Source organism: Carassius auratus, chromosome 32 (genome assembly GCF_003368295.1).
Source record: "Carassius auratus strain Wakin chromosome 32, ASM336829v1, whole genome shotgun sequence".
In the NCBI taxonomy this organism is placed as follows: Eukaryota; Metazoa; Chordata; class Actinopteri; order Cypriniformes; family Cyprinidae; genus Carassius; species Carassius auratus.
In genome coordinates, this window is record NC_039274.1 from 14,544,234 (window position 1) to 14,564,578 (window position 20,345).

The 20,345-nt window shown below is 37.8% G+C and overlaps 1 protein-coding gene across 2 annotated transcripts; it reads right to left on the reverse strand.

Moving 5' to 3' along the window:
- Window positions 1–13,778: 13,778 nt before the first annotated feature.
- On the reverse strand, window positions 13,779–19,814 carry LOC113051671 (insulin-induced gene 1 protein-like). 2 transcript variants are annotated; one of them, XM_026215603.1, is made up of 5 exons: window positions 19,154–19,814; window positions 18,445–18,569; window positions 17,660–17,826; window positions 17,321–17,420; window positions 13,779–15,470 (listed from the first exon to the last, which is right to left on the reverse strand). In XM_026215603.1, exons 1-5 carry the CDS (start codon window positions 19,485–19,487, stop codon window positions 15,441–15,443), a joined length of 756 nt encoding a protein of 251 aa, XP_026071388.1. In that variant the 5' UTR covers window positions 19,488–19,814; the 3' UTR covers window positions 13,779–15,440. The 2 variants fall into 2 exon arrangements, with proteins under 2 accessions (XP_026071388.1, XP_026071389.1); XM_026215604.1 differs by lacking the exon at window positions 19,154–19,814 and adding an exon at window positions 18,716–18,916.
- Between the last annotated feature and the right edge of the window lie 531 nt (window positions 19,815–20,345).

Below are 20,345 nucleotides of genomic sequence, written 5' to 3' on the forward strand. Positions count from 1 at the left end.
TCTTTCTTACAGAATGTTTACTATGAGCCATCCTCCCTGGGGTTATTCTTATATTTACCTGAAGCCCATGGCACCCATGCTGTGTACACAAAGGACATGAAGATCATTGTCAGCACAGGTTTGTCATTTTACTTGATACAAAATCTTAATGTATTTTATTGACAGGTTAAGGAATTCAATCCTATTACATGTGGAGTAATGATTTCCTTTAAAGAATTAATCAAATTTGTGATGCAATAAAAAAAAAAAGTTGTTTGTTGATTCCAATAATTACAAACATTAAGTTATATGTGACACACTCAAGTGATTTAGTCTATACTATACAAACTAAATGTATAGTTTTACTATCATGATGGGTAAAAATGTATAGCCTGAATCCACTGTAAGTCGCTTTAGATAAAAGTGTGTGCTAAATGCATACATTTAATTTAATTGAATTTATACTGATTTGGTAGTCTCTATAGTACTACTAGGTTATGTTTTTATGTTATTTTCCTCTTTATATTTGGCAGGACGGCTCTGCTAGAGCTTGTTGTTTCTCTGTCACTGGAGTGTCAGGTTTCTGTTGAGGGTTTTTGCAACACCCCATATCCCATTTTAGGCATCACCACTTCCGACAAAGAGGTTTGGTTGATATTTGCCCACAATTAAATGATGGAACCATATGCCCAGCATGTCCAAAGGTTGGTTATAATTCCAGCATGGTTCTTGTTTGATTAAACTAATGGCATAGAATTAAAATCTGAATTAATATCAAACTAAGTTAATTTATGTATGTAGTATTATAATAGAAGTAATAGTATAAATGTATAAACCTGGTGCGGGTACAAAACCAGTGTTACTGTAAGTGTTTGTTTTCCAGGCGGATGGAGATATGATTGTCACATTGGATGCCAACTTTGGCCTTGTGAGGAAGCAAAGCTCTGGTACAAGTGCGGTTGATCCATTACACAGAACCCACGTGTTTGTTGATGAAAAGGATGTAGAGGAATACCTGCTATCACATCTTGACAGCTCAAAGCCTCAAGAGGTTAATCATTGTTGCAGAATTTCATGGCCTGTGTCCATGAAATATTAATTAAACTTGTGAAAAAAGATCACTATTCCTCTCATAAATCTATGTTTTCCTTAAATCTTTAGGACTGCAGTAAGCTGCTCTCATTCAAGGTATCCAACAGATATATAATATAATATAATTTAATTACTTTACTGCGTTACTTGTGCAGACATGTTGTTTTACTAGGTCTGATCTATTTTAAAGCTTAGGCACTGTATTTAAGCATACATATCACCACTAGTCTGTCTGTATGAGTACAACATTAAAAAATAAACTGTCTATAATTGTTACTGTACAAGCACAGTAAAATATTTCTATAAAATATTGCACTACTGTTATTTTGCATAGAATACATTGTTCAACAATATTTTTGCACACTCATCCAACTGCATTTATTACCACTGTTCTCACGTTCCTGCTGTTCATAATGTATATATAATCCTTCATTGCTCTGTTCATAATGTACATACAATCCCTACATTGCATTCATATTTATATTCTGTATATACTCTGATCAATATTGTATATAGCAACTCCACTGTACATTCTGTATATCATAGCTTTACTTACTCTGCACTTTTATGTATATAAAACACTATATTCTTGCACTTCTGGTTAGATGCTAACTGCATTTCATTAGCTCTGTACTTGTACTCTGCATAATGACAATAAAGTTGAATCCAATCTAATCTAAAAAAAAAAAAATGTGTTTACCATAATGTAATATGTTATTTACTGTAATGTACAAATGTGGTCAATGTGTGGGAGGTGTTTTGTTTTTTGTGAGCTCACCATCAAAATCCCCTTCGACTGAGTTGATATGAAAATAAATGATTGGATCTTGAATCCTCTGAAGCAACTATGAGTTTGTAAAAAAATAAAAGGGAACATAGTATTGACTCTACGAGTTACAGCCATGTTTTTAGCCATGGTGCTCTGCACTTATTCACAGCACATTTAAAGTCAATGAAAAGCAATTTACTTAATAAATAACATGCAATGAATTTACAGTCATAATCCGTATGTGACAGTGCGACACATACAGTAGGTTCCTACATAACTGTTATTGGCTTGAAATTCTCCAGATCCAAGCCTATGTAATTGAACAAATTTTTTTCTCTTCTTCAAATTGGCTGCTCTCATTTTATTTTCACTTTCTTCTTTCAGTGAATGTATATTACATTTAGTTTGTTCGTTGTTCGTTGCCATAGTGGTTACGCTGCTATCGCTGAAACCACGTGGCTTGCATAACGTAGTTCCGCCCAAAAGTATTTTATTCACAAGACATTTTTTTTAAATGATGAATTCAACATTTGTCCACGAAAAAACAACAACAAACATATAACTCAACAATACGATATGTTAATATAACTTTTGCACATTTCTCCTTCGATTCAGAGAAACCCATTTTTGGTAGCAGAAGGTTACGGAAGTGCATTGTGTTGTGGGCGGGGTTTGCGGGTTCTACATTTCTGCTAAAAAGTCTTAAATAAACAAATATATTTAGATTTTCTTAACGTAAATCATCTAGATGCAGTGTAATTAATAGATTGGTTGCACTAGATATTTGATATATTCAGTAGATATATCTTTTTACAACCCTAATTTCCAACCCTAATTCGCAAACCAGATAAACTACAACTTCAGTGCTTGATTTGTATCAAGCTGCACTGAGTAGCTATAGGGAATTGTAGTTTTTAACAAATTCGTGTATTTCTTAGAATTGGATATTGCAAATAGTGAGTTGAGAGTACAGTGTGGAGTTTAGGCGGATTGTAAACATATCTATGTAATCAGATTTGAAATGTCTAAATTTTAAATGGGTTCAAATTACTTTTAACCAGATCTGACAATATCCCAAGCTGTTGACTATATTCACATCATAAATGAGGACAAGAGCTCTCTATAACAGTTAGTCCCATGTGTGTAGCCCTTTTTATTGCTTAATTATAAGCCTTCAAATATGCACCAAGGTGATGTTTCAAAGGTCAGTATTTCAAAACAGGAGCCATGTAGAATCTTCATACTTACATATGTTACTCTCTGGGTCAAGACCTTTCTAACAATGTATGTGGTTTAGCTCTACGACAAAGTTTTCATTTTCTCATTTCACATGCACAAGCCATCTCGGGTTTCAGAGAGCTATTTGAAGGCTCAATAGCCATAGCCTATATAAAAAGAAGCTATTTGCTTGTTTGTTTGTTTCTGACTTTGTAAACAGATTTATGAACCCACAACATGACAAATACCCTGTCCGCACAAACACACACACACACACACACAGAGAGACTCATTTTGCATTTCTGTTTGGTACACACATGGCTTATATATATATGCTATCTAATTATGGGATGGTTCACCCAAAAATGAAAATTCTGTCATCATTTACTCACCCTCATGTCATTCCAAACCTGTATGAGTTGCTTTCTTATGTTGAACATAAAATAAGATAATTTGAAGATTGCTGGTAATGGCTGGTAAAAGTTAAAGTTTTTCTAAGTAGAAGATGGTTAAATGTTTTCTCAGTCCATGTTACCAAAACTCATGTGTCATTTAAAAAGCATGTTTGAAAGCATGTCAATTAATTTCTTTGCATTCATCTAGATGCAAAGTAATTAATAGTTTGGCTATACTAGATATTTTATATGTTCAGTAAATATATAATTTTACAACCCTAATTTGCAAACCAGATAAACTAATCAGATTTTAAATGTATAATTAATTATAGATAATAAATATAATTGACCAACAGCACTTTGAATTGAAATGTAGTCTACCCACGGCAGCCAACTGCAAACAAAAGTGGAACACACCAGTCCTCCCTCACATAAACTGACAATAAACTTTATTTATCTGAATCCAAGGAGAAACAATTGATATCCTTAACACAGATAAAATGATACCCTTCACATTTTCTCTTAAATGTTTATCATTAAAATAAAAGCGTAACAGTAATTGTGAAGAAAATACTTCAGAGTGGAAGTAAGCAATGCCATAGAAACCATTTAAATTTAAAATAAATAAATTGTAGTGTTCAACTATATACCAAAGTTTCTACAAGTACCAGTAACCATCTTTTCAATATATTTTTGTGCCAAGCATCTCCTAGTGACAGCAAAACTGTGAAAAAATGTAAAGTTATGTGAAGCATCTAATCATAACATGAAATCATACTCTGACCCACTGTTGTGAATATTATGGTGAGGTCCTTGCTAAAACCCAGCCCTACTGAACCAATGATGAAACAGGTGTATATATATATAAAAAAACATGTAGACTCAATTAAGTACTTTATTAGTCCCCACATAAGTCCTATATAAAGGAGAACACATTGATGGTGCCAACAAACAACAATAAATAAAAATTGGGGTGAATGAAAATAACAAAAAGATCACAATTTTCTTCTTATGTGTGAAGTGTGGTCATTACAATAAATTTGCAGCATATGTATGTATTGTGTCTGTGTGTGTGTGTGTGTGTGTTTGTATGGATGGGTTGGGGGCCGTCAACACAGTAAAACCAACCCAAACAAGTAACAAGATACATCTTCAGGGTGTTTGCATGGTGTCTTCGCATTGACAGTGAACACATTGGCAGTGAAGGCACATGTTCTTTTTAAAGCCACATGCTGTGTGTGACCATGATTGGCACACTGTGCACTGAGACCATGAACTCCACTTCTTTCTTGCATTCTTCTTCTTATCATCATGGACGTGGCAGACACAGCACAAATTGCCTCCATCTACCAAAGGAAAAACACAAAAATTTTGAAAGTCAAGCCAGTTAGTTTAAATCATACTCATCACTATATTTAAAGCAACATCTCAAAGGCAGCTTGTTCATTTTTAACTGTTGCCAAAGGAATATGTGGGTATTGCACATCAATTCATCTCAGATCTTGCTGATAATAAATCATAAGATAAAAGCAGTTTTCATGGGTTCCATTTCAGAAAGCGGCTTTAGGAAAACTCTGGGTTTTTCGTTTCAGAAATGGATGTAAATCAAACCTGAGACAGAGGGGTAACTAAATTTTAATTTAAGAAATCTCATGACCACTTTGTTCTTCAGCTGCTTCCAGTTTGAGATGGTGGTATGAGTCTTTGACAATTTCTTCAATGTGAGAATATTTGATGTTGATCAGCTGGAATATTTTTTTGTAACAAACTCATTTGAAATTATGATAAAAACTAGAGATAAACTATCCAGTTTTCTAACACAATGTTTTGCTCACACCACAATTGCTGTTGATCATCCTTCCATCTAATACTTTAAGAATACCACTAATGCTTAGCAAATGAATCCTGTTTCCAAACTTCTAACTTTGGGGGAAGTCGTGGCCTAATGGTTAGAGGGTTGGACTCTCAATCGAAGGGTTGTGGGTTCTAGTCTCGGGCCGGACGGAATTGTGGGTGGGGGGAGTGCATGTACAGTTCTCTCTCCACCTTCAATACCACGACTTAGGTGCCCTTGAGCAAGGCATCGAACCCCCAACTGCTCCCCGGGCGCCGCAGCATAAATGGCTGCCCACTGCTCCGGGTGTGTGCTCACAGTGTGTGTGTGTGTGTTCACTGCTCTGTGTGTGTGCATTTTGGATGGGTTAAATGCAGAGCACAAATTCTGAGTATGGGTCATGTCACTTCACTCACTTCACTTCACTTCACTTTATTGTAATTTGGGCATCCCTCACCTCAGGGTTTAGGTCCTGTGCCTGCCCATGTGCCCTCAGTGCTGCTGCCTCTTGAATGTATTTCTGCTTTGCATCTTCCCCCAATGTGGCGCACCTGCCCTTAATATCATTCATTGTGCCTGAGGAAAAAATAGATGCACAGAAAACTTAACGCATTAGAGTCAGCATCTCCTTTCTAAAGTAAATTCATACAACGACAATCAGTACTTGGGTTGTGAAAACCATTTATCTGTAACAACTCTGTAAAAACAAGATAACGTGTAAAGTAGATGCCCTGATGATTCTTTTAAATACACTCAGCATTCTTAAACTGATGAATGCAATTTGCGTGAGTGAAGTACTTCCCAAATACTATCATTAAAATCTGTTTCATGACGTTTCATGACCCTCATAAACCTTATGTCAACAAGGCCACCATGTATGAAAAGAAACAATTTAGTATAAAAAAAATAAAAACAGTCTTTAAATTTTGTTTCTCACCTTTGTTTTTGAATATGTCCCTACAAAAAAGATTGTAATGCGACAGCTCTCTAATGTGAACTTTGGCCTTTGATGGACGGGGCTCAGACGAAGCATTAGTCATTTGTGATCACCAATCCAGTTCTGAAAAACAAAAAAATAGCAAAAAGGTATTACACCAATTAAACCGAATGTTAACAAAACACATCATTTATACAAGCAGTGCAGCAGAATGATTTATTTATTTGACATGATGTTTGTTAGTGTGGCACAAAAGTAAACCTTATTTCTACGACACTGGTGTCCAAACCAGTAGCTGATGCAGCTCTTGGTATTAATTCTGAACAAACTTGTGTCATTCCATCCTCAAAAAATGATTTCTGATTCCCATTAATGGGAGTTCTCTCTTTTTGAACAACAACAAAGAAAGAAATAGATAGTCAGTAATAAAAAAAGACAGTGTTGCAGATCACACCATCGTTCTCAGACACTCTTGCCTAATGCTCTAGATCAGCAACTGTACAGCTTACCTCTCTCGGCCATCTTCAACCTAAAACACAAACAGAGAGAAACTTGCACAAGACAGATTTGTGAACAATAAATTCTAAACAGCCCAAAACCAAAATTTGGATAGTTCAACAAAGACATAGTAATAAAAGTAATAAAGTAATAAAACAAACTTGCCACAAAAGTCCTTGCAACCAGCTGGAAATGTATGCTGTAAAGGGAGACCCAAAAGTTAGGTAAAGAGACATTAATGTAACACAGGCAGGCAGACAGACAGCTAAACAGACAGACAGACCTTTGGGTTTTATTTTTCAAGTTAAAGTTCAAGATAGATAGCTATATATATATATATATATATATATATATATATATATATATATATATACATATACATATATTATAAATATATACACAGCTAGCAAGCTTTAGAGAGTGAGAGAGAAAGAGAGAGACAGACAGACAGACAGACAGACAGACAGACAGACAGACAGACAGACAGACAGACAGACAGACAGACAGACAGACAGACAGACAGACAGACAGACAGACAGACAGACAGACAGACAGACAGACAGACAGACAGACAGATAGACAGATAGATAGATAGATAGATAGATAGATAGATAGATAGATAGATAGATAGATAGATCCAAACCCACAGAACTTTATTTTACACTCTAGTCAAGATCCCAAGGTTTCCAAACAGCCGTAAAATACGTCTTGTGTTTAATATTTCTCTCAAGTCGATATGGGCTACATTAAGCCTATGATCTGGCTTCAGTGAGGAGTTATCGAGCATACACAATAGCAAAAGTCATGTTGACAGTTTAACTCGAAACTTAATTCCCCCATTAGCTTCAGACGTAAATACACACTCATATTAGCAACGTTAATGCTCACATCAAGCATGCAACGTTAACATAACGACACGCTAATAACGTATGGTCTAGCGATAACGTTTGCAGACACATCGCAATACGGTTATCTCATGTCAACAATCATGACACGCAATACGAGTGTATGTATTGTTTTCCATTACAGTTTAAATGCTCGGTTTTATCATTTTAATAGTCTTACCTGAAAATATTAAGCAGGAAATATCGCAACGTTGCCGCATTCGTCCAGTAGACTTCCGATTACAGGTGAGCAGGAATTCTGGGATTGGATCTGGAGTCTTCTCTTGTATATTTGTGGGTGATCAACCATTTGGATGGATGATCACGGCCTTCTGAGCCTACTAGTAGGCACAGGAGGCCCCTCCTGGCCCATTGCTATGGGCTGATAACTGCTGATAACGCCCCATTCAATCGAGTGATAACGTTCGAATCGGGTGACGACTCTCGCGACAAGTGTGGCGCGTGACATGTGCACAATAATCACTTGCCTCTATAAACACTTTTCTCTCATCCACCTCACTGCGCACTTGTTGCTTAATTCACTTTAGCGTCACTTATTTTGTAAACGAATTAGTATCAAAATACATAAGCACCTTACACCTAGCTCGTCAAGTTAGCTACCGTGAACAAAAAAAAAAGCAATTGGTCATAAATTGAATAATTAATGACGAAGGAAATATTAAAGAAAAAGTGGACTGTTTATGAAACCCGTGATAGGCTATATAACGTGTCAAAACTTAAACCGTGCCATTTGCATTTGCAAGTTTCGTTGTAATTTGCCTTTTTATTTATGTAGCCTATTTTATTTTATTTTTTGGAAATGGGGTTGGATTTTCTCTGCGTGTGGCATCACTAATCATGTCTTCAGGTTCAGCATATGTAAGCATATATAGAGAAGAGGCTGATTCCATGTGTCGCGTGCCCCACCTTTAACCTAACCACATAACCCCTAAGATATTTATTTGAGCACAGCTGAGGTGAGAGGGCTTCCTGAATCGAGGTCTTCCACCAGCTGCCAATCATGGTAAGGCATGGACCTGATATGCGCTCAAAGGTCCCATCATGTTGCTTGCCATTATGTATAAAGATTTGAATGTTGAATAAATTTCTACATCAGATGTTTTCACAGTAGCTAGGGTATTTTTTTCCCCAAGTGTCCCTTCCAGTGCCCCTCTGAGAAAGTTGGAGTGGTCTTTTGTGCGTCTGTAGTCGAGCGGAACCTGCTCCGTCCACAGCTGCTCTCCTGCTTTGTGACGGGCAATGCGGAATGCCTTATTTCGCCATCTTTCACACACATCTATTTATCTCCACTTGCCTGTTTTTGCACTTCATACTCTTCATTCAATTTTAAAATATTCCGCTACATAAGCGGCCTATCCCTTCATGCTTTGACTTCACAAATTTGACATCACTTGTCAAAAAAGAGTTCAAAGGAGAAATCTCTGCACAGTGTTTGGAAGATAAATAGAATCGTTTTCCTCATCATGTCTAAATGTGCCTTGTAACAAATAAACGTAACTTGAATTTTCTAAATATTTAAGATTACTCAAACTAACAGACGAAATTAAGTTATGAATGATAAACGTTAAATAACGCACTAGAGGGCGGAAGCCAGTTATCCTCCAAATAAATCTTGTGTCCGCCATGTGACCCAGTCTAGTCCCGTTTCTCCTTCCTTCTGCTGCTCGTACTTAATGACGATGGGAATATGATGGGGATTTAGGCTTGCTAAATGAATTGTTAAGTGCTAGTTATTTGTATAATATCTGCTCTTGGACGAGTTATTATTATTATTAATATTTTATTATAATTTTTTTAAATAATTGACATGAATTACACGATTCTTTGGGAATTAAAACATTAGACATGAATTTGTCTTTGTCGCCTGCGAGTTACTTTTAGATTTTACTGTTTTGAATTACAAGTAAGGGAATAATATCTTTAAATTACTCTGCTTTTTAAATCTCTCTCTCTCTCTCTCTCTCTCTCTCTCTCTCTCTCTCTCTCTATATATATATATATTTCTTTTGTTGGTTGTTTTTTTTAATAATCACAAAAGTGGAGTGTGAGCGTTTAACAGCTCATGTTGAGGAAGTTAAATCATAATTGTCTGTGTGTCCCAGGCTATTTACCAGTATTTGAGTGGCTGGCCTGGGGCGAGCGACAGTGAGGGAGTGGGCCTAAATTCTGAGACACACATTGAAAGGTGTCCCTGCAAAATATTTAGGTCAAATGACTAAATATAAAAACTCTGGCATCGTATTACATTCTTTATCTAAAATAAAATGGCAGAATGCCACACAAAGGCCACTGACCTCAAGGTAAATGTTTGATGTCTTTAAATGTCTTTTTACAGAATTGATTCTTCATAGAAAATTAAAAAATAAAATAATAATAAAACTATAACATTTGAAATAAAAGCAGTATTTTTAAGAAAATAAATTCTATTTCTTCAGTCCTAACATGTAGTGAAGTGGCAATACATTTATTTCATATTCCTTTCTACAGGTTGAGTAACAGTACATCCAGCTGATTTATGAAAATATGGAATATAGTTGGAAATGTACAGTATGGAATCAGACAGTAGATTTCATTATTTAAACAATTATTTGAACCTTCTATTTGTAATATTTTATTTATTTATTGTATTCATCAGTGTCAGTTAGATCCTGATCAAGAGGGTTTCGCAGCACAGGCCTACTGTAAGAGTGTGAGTTCATGTGCTTGATTAGGTTGTAATAGTTGCAGGCCTAACAGCAGTCAGCAGACAGTTAATCCCAGGCCATAATGCCACGTGTATTTCATTTGCACTGTAAAGGATTTGTGCGGATCAGACACCACCTGATATTTACTTTTCTGACTACAGTCATCTCAGAACTGGGAAATTCATTCCACTGCACACAAGAGGGAAGTGTATTTTATTTTCATTTGTACAGTACCTGAAGTATATTTTCTTGTAATCTTCGTTTTAAATGACATTGTTGACATAAAGTGTCCCCATAATAAATGACCGACCTGTTTCGTCCTCACTTATTCCCTTCATATACCTGCAGACCACTATAGTATGTTGCTTCCAATAAGGTTTTTTAGGCCCATTTGGCATTTCTTAGACTAGGATGTGAATCCTAAATTAGATCAATTGCAGAAATATTCTATTTTTTTTTTCTGAAGGGAATGGAGTTATGCTGTTATAATGACAGCTGATTATTGTTTTACTTGAATCCTTGTCGAGTCCTGTGACCTTGACCCTCCGTACTGAATAACACTTTGATATAAGAGTTCTTTTTTTGGGAGCAACCAATCCACAAACCAATCAGGACAAGCGGGGCAGAATCAGACCGACTGAGGCGAATGGAAGTCCTGGTCTGGTCAGCTGTGAGGGGTGAGATTTTCAAATGCCAGGCTGGCATTTGAATTGCATCGCGGGCAATTTGGACAGAAATTATACTGTTGTTTTTTTTGTTTTTGTTTTTTTGCACCCTCCTTTAACACCATTTCCGGTCTGTGTCCCATTATTGTTCAGCTCTTTACTGCTACCCTCAAAGATTGAGTGAGACATTGATGAGACACTGAGCGAGAGATACCGAATTAGAGAATGGAGAGAGATTGCCATTGTGCTTTAACATGCACACGTCAATCCCCAGAATCAGTGACGGTGATGACTGAGGCAGAAATGATTTCACAGCCTGGCAGTCCAATTTAAGATAATTCGGTTAGTTGAAAAAGGCAGAGATTAATTTTGTCTGTGATTTTATTCTGTTTTTGTCAAATTGGGCATGTTTCTATATGGCTGCATTATATCTTTTCAGCTACAAGACCTTCAAGAGGGCTTGTGTATTCTCTGTAATCTATATTTTCTTAGTGTCTCTGTCTCTTTGTCATTAGCGTATTCTATCTTCTCTCTCTCTCTCTTTATCCCCCCGGTCTCCTTCATCTCTTCTCCACTTCCCTGTCCTCTTGTACTCCTGTGCTAGTTCAGTCAGAAGCCAAAGAAATGTCAGGGGTGAGTTCAATAAGTCTGGGTAATTGCGATTCTGTCTTCTCGTCCGTTCGACTGAATCATCTTCCATTAGAGGAGCAGTGGGGGGCCCTTACTCGGAGCCAAAGAGCAATCGAAATCCTAAACGCCTGTTAAAGCCTCTGCAAGTCATCTCTATACAAACACATGGAAAATCCATCAACACGCACAAACATTTTAATTTTTTGTTCTTTATTTTTTGTTGTACATCTTTTTTTTTTTTTGTCCTACAGAATGGTTGATATGAACCTTTTACTGAAAATAAATTGCAGGTTAAGTGTTATGTTCAGAAATTGTTAATTTATTGCCCTGGCCAAGGTTCAGATCTAAGCCCAGATTCATAAGCACAACACTTTCACCACCAGAAATTGTCTGTATTGTTGAGTGTAATTCTGATGCAAATTCACACTCTCTTTATGCTTGCATTGTTTTATTCAGCACGTGTTGCTGATTTTGTCTTCAGTAACCACCAGAAATGCTGAAATGTACTTTGCTAAAGATTTCTAAAAGCTATTTTATTTTATTTTGAGAATTCCCACATTTTCAGTTGTCCAGAAACCTCTGGCTTTTGTATTAGATGTGAAGGGACATCTCTTGTACACAATGACATGCTTGTCACTGTTGAAGTTTGATAGGGAACAGGCAGTGTCCCTCTGTGCTACTGTCGAAAAACGTACAATACTGCCATCTGCTGACGTCAATAGGAACCAAACGTATGAAAGTGTTCCACGAAGGGTAAAAATGTGCCAGTTTACCCTGTATGTATACATTTCAGGTATTTGCAATACACAATGCAACTATTTTTCTTCACGTTTCTTGGGAAGTTTAATTTATTGTTGAAATAAGAATTCGACCAAGCATCCTGCACCTCACTCCTAACACACATGCACCATTAGTAATGCATTATGATTTATGAGTCGCTCCACTGATTTTTTCCCCTAGATTAGAGCCTTTATCTTGTCAGATGATGTGTAATGTATATTATACTGGTAATTTGATTAAATAATTATCCATAAAAAAGTAACTTCACTTCACTTCATCAGCGACAACTACTGTGTTCATAATAAATTACTTTTACTGAAAAGAAGTGACATACAGCCAAGTATGGTGACCCATACTCAGAATTCATGCTCTGCATTTAACCCATATAAAGTGCACACACACAGCAGTGAACACAAACACCCGGAGAAGTGGGCAGCTAATTATGCTGCGGCACCCGGGGAGCAATTGGGGGTTCATTGCTTTGCTCAAGGGGCCTGATACCTCAAGTTCAGGACACTTTACCATGAAGCAGCATTACATTCCCTGGCACACCAGGATGCACCCTTTATTCGTTTAAAATACAGTGTGACAGCTCATGTTTGCTCTTGACTTTGAAGGGAAGATGATGTGGTAGGTTAAACAGTAACTAACAGAGCAGAATATTTAAATATGATGTTTTTTGTGTAATAATTTCTGAGAATATAAATTAATGGACGGGTAAAATTGTATCAAGTATGTGCTTTCACACACATTTACATGTATGGTCAATCCTAACTGCTGATATAAAAAGATGAGGGGGTAGGATAAACTCTATCAGATGATTTCTCTTCTGCAGAGTCTGAACAGAGGGGAAGGGAGAAAACATGCTGATCAGTTTGATGACTGAAAACAAACGAAGATCAGTGTTTTTGTTTGTATTTGCTTGTGTGTACACTAAATGTATAACTAGAAACAACATTCTATTTTATAAAGATACTTCACATGCTGGTATAAATTATTAATTAATTAATTTATTAATTAATTAATCGGTCAAATGCTTCAAGAATGTCAGTAATGTTTCACATATAAATTGTGATGAAAATCACTTCATTCTCAATCAGCTGTTTTGCTCAGTGGTGCAAGGAACAATGCAAAAAGTAAAATTCAATGCACTTAAAACAACAACAGACATCTGGGCCAGAAGTTAATGGGCAACTTCTTTTTTTTTTCAAGGTGAGCCTATGCATGCCATTTAAAAAATGCTTTTAAATGTATATTTTTAACCCGAACCACAGTTTATGATTCACAATAGTGTACAAACAAAAAAAAATAATTTACATTTAATATCAAACTAGTTCTGCCTGGTATTAATGAATAACATGCACCCATGATGAGAATGAATAACTCAAAGACCATTCTGCAACACGATTTTATTCGTTGAATCTAAAACAATATAAATGAAATGGCAAAGACACACATGCACACTCATTACTGCATCTCTCACTCCTCACTAAATAAAGCTTTCGTTCAGTTTTACATCTCTCGTTCCCTGAAGCAGAGGTTCTGAAAGAGCCTGCTTCTCCTGAGAGCAACATCACGGTTTTAAAACATTCCCTCGTGTTCTTCTTCAAACATTCCCAAAATACAACACACAGCATTCTCTTAAAAGGGTTTCTCCACTTTACTAATGCTAGTAACAACATGGTGGTGTTTTTATTTTTTCCAGAACAGTGGAAATGGTCATTGGTATCATTTGCAAGATTATCTTTTGTGTGTGACGTCTTTTAAAAATGAGTCTGCTGTCATTTAACAGCTTCACATATACATATAATCTGTTTATTGCTGGTATGTTGCTATACTGCATACGAGTCATCTGGGGTACCTTAACATTATAAAAAGTAATAAATATGAAAGAATACCAGGCTCAAAGAAACTGATTGCACTTCATTTGCTAAGACCCCAAACCTACACACTAGCCCAGTGATTCCTCTTATTGTAGATACAGAAGCGGCTACAGGTGATCAGCAATACATAATGAATAAAGTAAAAAGTAAAAATGACCATACTGGAGAAGAAGTGACAAAAGCACTTAATTCTATAACACAAAGGCAATCACAGATTGCAAAACCTTGAGGCCACAGTACAAATGTCTTCTGGACGTTTAGTTATCCTAAGTTTCCAACCTTTTGATTTAGAAACCTTCAAACAGACTTCATCACACCTTTTCTGTGAGTATACATGTACACAAATAGAAGCATCCTTGGTGTTTTAACTTGTGTTTGATTCTTATTTCAAGTTGCCACTTAATTTCTTGCAAACGGTTTCTAATTTTACTTTTGGTCTACGTTAAAAACTAAGTATGATAAACCCACAATCAGTTGAGTCTATATACTACACTAAGCAGTCGGCACAAATGTGATTGGCAAGTCAAACCTCTCTCTGGTTCTCAAAATAACACTCAAGGTGGTCGGTCTGTATGAGAGACTCGCAGTGCTGCCAGCGTTTCCAAAAGAATAAAAACTACAAATCCTATATAGACAGTACACAGACCTCTTTGGATATTTTAGGGATTTTGCACAGTCTCAATTTTTTTCCCTTTGATTTCTCTTTCAGTTTTCCAGCGCAAAGTAAAACTAAAAAATGTGCACTTCCAAACCACATTTTTTGCCTGTCCTTATCCATAGGACCAGCACACACACTCAATTTGTATACACAGTTTCACCATTACTTCTCACTCGTTCACCTTCAGTGAAAGTGAACCTAGCTATGATTTTGTACAGTCCAATAGTGGCACTCCAGCAACCTGGTAATGAGGAGACTGCTGTGACCAGTAACTCTACTGTAACAACGAGAATGCTGATGGTAGTAATGAATGCCAGGGGGATTCTTTTGGCTGTTCAAAAGGTGCTGTTCAAGGCACACCAGCCTGCTCTTTGTTTTCTTGAATCATTATATAGAGGAGCACAATTAAGAGCAGAAGTTATGCTTGGACAGGAACCAGGAACACCCAATATAGTTTGAAGGCCCTCTGTTTTGGCACTCTTTGTAGCTCACTTCATGACCTCTGACACCCACTTAGTCATTATGAGGCTTCTCGGTTGAGCCCTGCAGAGAAACAGACAGTGTGTTAGTAAGAAAATGCAGTGTTTGCACATCTAGCATAACCAAATAGACTAAATAAAATAAAATAAAAAGGGAAACCACTTGATTTGCATTCACCTCCTTATAATCTCAGAATATGTGACCAGGCAATAAACTGTACCACTGTGCATAAAGCCTAAAAAGAAATATTAATATGCAGCAACTGACTACGCATTGGAAGTCGGAGTACTCTGCTTACTTCTAACTACCTAGCACCCCAGGTTTGCATTTAAAATGGTGCTTTGAGCAATTCAAAATTGGTTTGGACACAAAGCTGAAGCTTGTCCTGTTAAAGCCCACTTGGCCCCTCAACACTGTGGCTATAATTAGTATGCACTATATGACACATGCCTTGTATATGCACAAATTATACAGGGCTTGTTTGGATGTGGGGCACTGTAAAATATGATAGCCCCTCATGGACCTAGACCTCCTCACACGCCTCACCCATGGGCAGCTGGCCAGTCCCCAAAAACAGCAATCTCTAAGAGAACATCTACTCCTCCAAAACCAAACGGTTTCAATGGTAATCAATTAGAATACTGTCGTTGTGATTGTTTGAATAGTGTTAGTACTATTAGTTGCAGGACTTTACATAAATTATATTTAAAAGATAAAGTGATTGAGGACTACAAAATAATTCACAGGCACATCAATGGCCTCTGTTCAGTATATTCAGATAAATCGAGTTTGTAAATCTCTTAACTGGCCACTTCATAAAGAAAGCTGAGAGAAATACAAGCAGAGCACTAATCCCAACTGGTCAAGCAAAATCAGCTGGTGCCAACTCGAAAACAAAAAACAGCCTGGAATAACATGTAAATCGCACCACTTGGAGCCAGTAAATCACTCGGTTTACCATCTCCTGACCATTAGCATGAAAAACAAGGAGCGTAATCTGCTTTCACGCCCTTATTGAGAAAGAACGAGGTTATGTCAGCAAGACAAAGAGCCACAGCTGACTGAGAAGGCTTGGAGGGGATGGCACAAGCATGCCTCGGACTACAATCAGCAGCTAATTATGATGTTTCAGTCCAGGCGCAAGACAGTGTGGATGTCAACAGTGCACTGGACACGGTTAACAGACGGATCACTAGAACAATAGAAACGCACTTGATAGAAAAGCAATATTTTCACACATTTCTAGTCAAATTTAAGTGTGCTATAAGAAAATGTAAAAAGTACTGTCCAGACCCCTATAGTTTTACACATTTATGAAAATTACAAGGCAAACCGTCTACCACTTTTCAGCTACCGTATGGTCCAATCTGGATAAAGTTCTGTACTGCATCAGATACAAAAACTACATTTTTCTGTTGCCTTTTCTTAATGTTAAAAACTTGAATACCTCTTGAATCCCAAGCATGTCTGAATCGGTTTATGAAATCACTTATGTTAACAGCTGTATCTCAAATCTTGTTTAGAAAACTAATCTTGTCTGAAAAGTGCTTAAAGTTCTAGATTAAATTGTAAACACACAAATTGTTTTGTGTAATTATCTGGCTCAAAGTCTGATTTGTTTCCGAAAAGATTGAGGCTGGATATGAAAAGAGCAAAACATTTACACCGAGTGCTGTGAATAGCTGACGAACCATTCCAGGATATTCAGTTTCACTTTTGCTTCTGTAGGCTTGCCCCATTAAAGTTTCGTTTCTGAACAGAAAAGAGCCACTAGGCCTAGTGCAGAGCACTTCAGGAAACTAAAGACAATACAGGAGTAACCTAACAGAGTTACTGTACTTCAATGATGCCATGGAATATGAAAGACAGGAAACAGGTTTGGTGAGCAGAAAACATGGGGAAGAGTTGCTTACCATAGCCAGCTGTCGGCCGATATTTCCAACTGTCACTCCACCAGAGAAGAAAATACAAGGCAGCCACGAACGCACATACAAGAAGTCTGGAGACGTGTACCTGAGACACAGTACAAGAAATGTACTAAAACAACTTGCTAATAACCTCCAACAATTGTTAAGTCCTAGCTATGAGGGAAAAATGACATCCAGACATTTACAAGAATCTCTTATCTGAAGATTGAGCATGTATTATAAAATCAGAAGCGGACCTGTGACTTAGCTCTCACTTGGTAATTGATGATAAATGACAAGCTGTTTTCAAATGCAATGTTTCTTTATGTGTGAGTCATAACTTACTGGTAGATGCCATTGTAGACCAGCAGCTGAGCAATGAGGGTGGCTAGAAAAGCAGTGGTCAGCCCTAGTCCGAAGCCACTCCTGGAGCGGTCAAACGTCCACCAGAGGCCCAGAGACAGGGCAGCCAGAGTTAGTGAAAGCTGCACATTATTGGCAAAGTCCAGTTTCTGTGAGGTACTCTGACTTAAGGGAAATACAATTTAGTTCTAGGTTTGAACTTTCTTTAGATAAATGTTAAAAAATGTTTTGAGACTTCATGTGTGATAATACCTGAAGGGCTCACTGGTATTTGAGGAAATCTGTCTCAGTGTGATTCCAGTAATAATAGATCTTTTTGACTAAAGGCTGGAATACACTACATGACTTTAGCCCATATTTTTGCCCTAAAATGCAGTTTGGAGAAGTAGACACTAGTTGGCGAAACAGTCTTTAGATTCTGAGCAGTCAGAGTTAAAACTATTGTATGATGGGACTCACATTTTCTTTTATGTTTAAAAGTATTTTTTTTTTTTTTAATCTTCATCTATCAAGCAACTCCTTCCTAGCAATTATGTGTATTTTCCTGCATGAGTTTTAACAACATTGTCAATTTCCTGTGTGATGCCTAGTTTTTCTCTATAACAATTTACAAAGTCAACAAGTACATGATGCCTAATATGTTTATAAAAACTGTTCAGAAAGGTTGTGTGGTGTCCAGTCTTAAAACAACACAGATCTGAGAACAGTTCAAAAGTCTGCACGGTCCACACTGGCTACAGTTTAATGAGTGTGACTGGTAAGGATACAGCACTGGCGTGATTGATGCCCACAAAAACAGCAATGCAACGCGTCACACTGGCCCACTCCCGTTTAAACTTGTGCGGTTCTCCAAGATGACGGTCCAAGCAGGGGTACAAGAGACCAACCACAGCTGAGGAAAGAGAAAACATAAGTGCTTTAAACAACAGTGATTCTTCAAAAACATGAAGAAAAAAAAATCACATTTGATGAATCTAATTTTGTATTTTTCTTCTGACTGCTTTTTATAACAAATAACCAAGAAAGCTTTTGTTTTACCCATTAACTGAGTAAGAGGGAGAGCACAAGGACAAAAAAGGCATTTTTGCTACTGAAAAGAAGTAGACTGGTATGTGTGGACTGTGAGCAATGCAAGGGGGAGGAGTTGTATGTGACCAAATTTATATCAATTTCACTTCCGTGTCTCTCTTTTCAACTAAGTGGCATGTTCTGTCTTCCAGCCAATGGCGTGCCTCCTCGCAGCTCACCCGTTCTGAGCGCAGCCAATGAAAACGCAGCACCCCAAAGACTGACCCCGAATGCCTGGCTGTTTCCAGGGCAGCGCTAACCGATAACGACAGAACTCAATGTCAACAAAACTGCCCCCAAATCACCAGTATGAGTAATGTAAATACGATAACAAAAGGTCCACGGCAAACAGAAGGTTTTTGCCCTGTCGACACAAACGAAACAATGTAATATGTGTCCCCGACTCACCCGCAGCTGTCCCACAGCAGAGGGGGATCCACCAGGCCGAGGAAAACAGCGTGTCCAGCACTTCCTCTGGGAACAATGTGACGTTTCTCTGGATCTGGAGCAAGTTCAGCACCAAGGCGAGAACTACTCCGACGATAAACAACACTAGCCCCCGGCGAATTAAATTAGCGGACTGGAGGCTGTGCAGAGAGCCGTACGCGTGTCCCAGGACTGAGGTTATGATGGACATCATCTCTCCTGATTTACAAACACTCCAGCTAGCGCTCGACAGATCCTTAGTCTTTACAGTCGATGAACAGGAGCAGCTCCAGCAGTGCTCCTCTAGTCTTGGCATTTGGCACTGCGAGAACCGAAAATGTTATTGTTAATGTGAAAAAAAATGCTAGAATAATACCTAGAGTCAAGGTATTACGCTACAAATACTTTTAGCTCAGCAAACTACAAATACTGTCGTCAGCGAGTTCTCAGTGGAAGTAACTGGCTATGAAAACACACATGATCCTCAGGCAGTCCTCGTCTTAACCAAGGCGCATCTGTGCTTTTCGAAACTATTCTGCAAAAAGCTAAGCTAACAAAAGACGCTTTCAGATGTGGTGTTTGGTCACATCATCTCTTCGCGCAAGGCTGCCGTCTCTTTCTCTCCACAGTACTATAATGCCACGCGCGCGCTTCCTCTGCAGAAAACAAGCGCGGTCATGTCTGGTGAGTCGCGCTGGCCAATCAGAGAGCGGCGGGCCATATGACGCGAGCGCACGCCACCTCCCTCTCACGGACGCGCGTTGTTTATGTTCACTGCCGTCAGCTGTTCGTCTGTGTGTGCGCGCGCGCGTGATGACAAATAGTCATGCAAAGTTTTCCATTTCTGGTTAAGGTTTAATGACCTTGTTGTTAATGATAGTTTCTTGTTTAATTTTAAGCGACGGAAATTAAGCTGTAATCTTGCATTATTTAAATCTGAACTCTACTTGGTTCGTGAATGAACTCCGATCTTATGAGTTAATACGGGTTTGTTAGTTTTTCGTACGTGACAGCGTGCAGTGTGCCTACGTGATGCATGTGCTGGACATTTTCCATTAGACTGAAAGAGGGAATCGGGTCATGATCGTCAGTGGGCTGTTCCCCATAGATAATAAGTGTTTGTACTCGTAGTACTGATTCAGAGTTCAAACTCTCACCTGAGTGGAACCACTAC

Bases quoted from the DNA above. Each gene is read 5' to 3' on its own strand.
- LOC113051671 (XM_026215603.1), bottom strand. From the start codon at position 19,487: ATGCCAAGACTAGAGGAGCACTGCTGGAGCTGCTCCTGTTCATCGACT. The intron at 17,421-17,659 runs GTAAGTTATGAC...ACTGTGTCTCAG, and splicing joins GTCTACAATGGCATCTACCA to GTACACGTCTCCAGACTTCT. The intron at 15,471-17,320 runs GTAAGCAACTCT...GTTTCTCTGCAG, and splicing joins TCGGCCGACAGCTGGCTATG to GGCTCAACCGAGAAGCCTCA.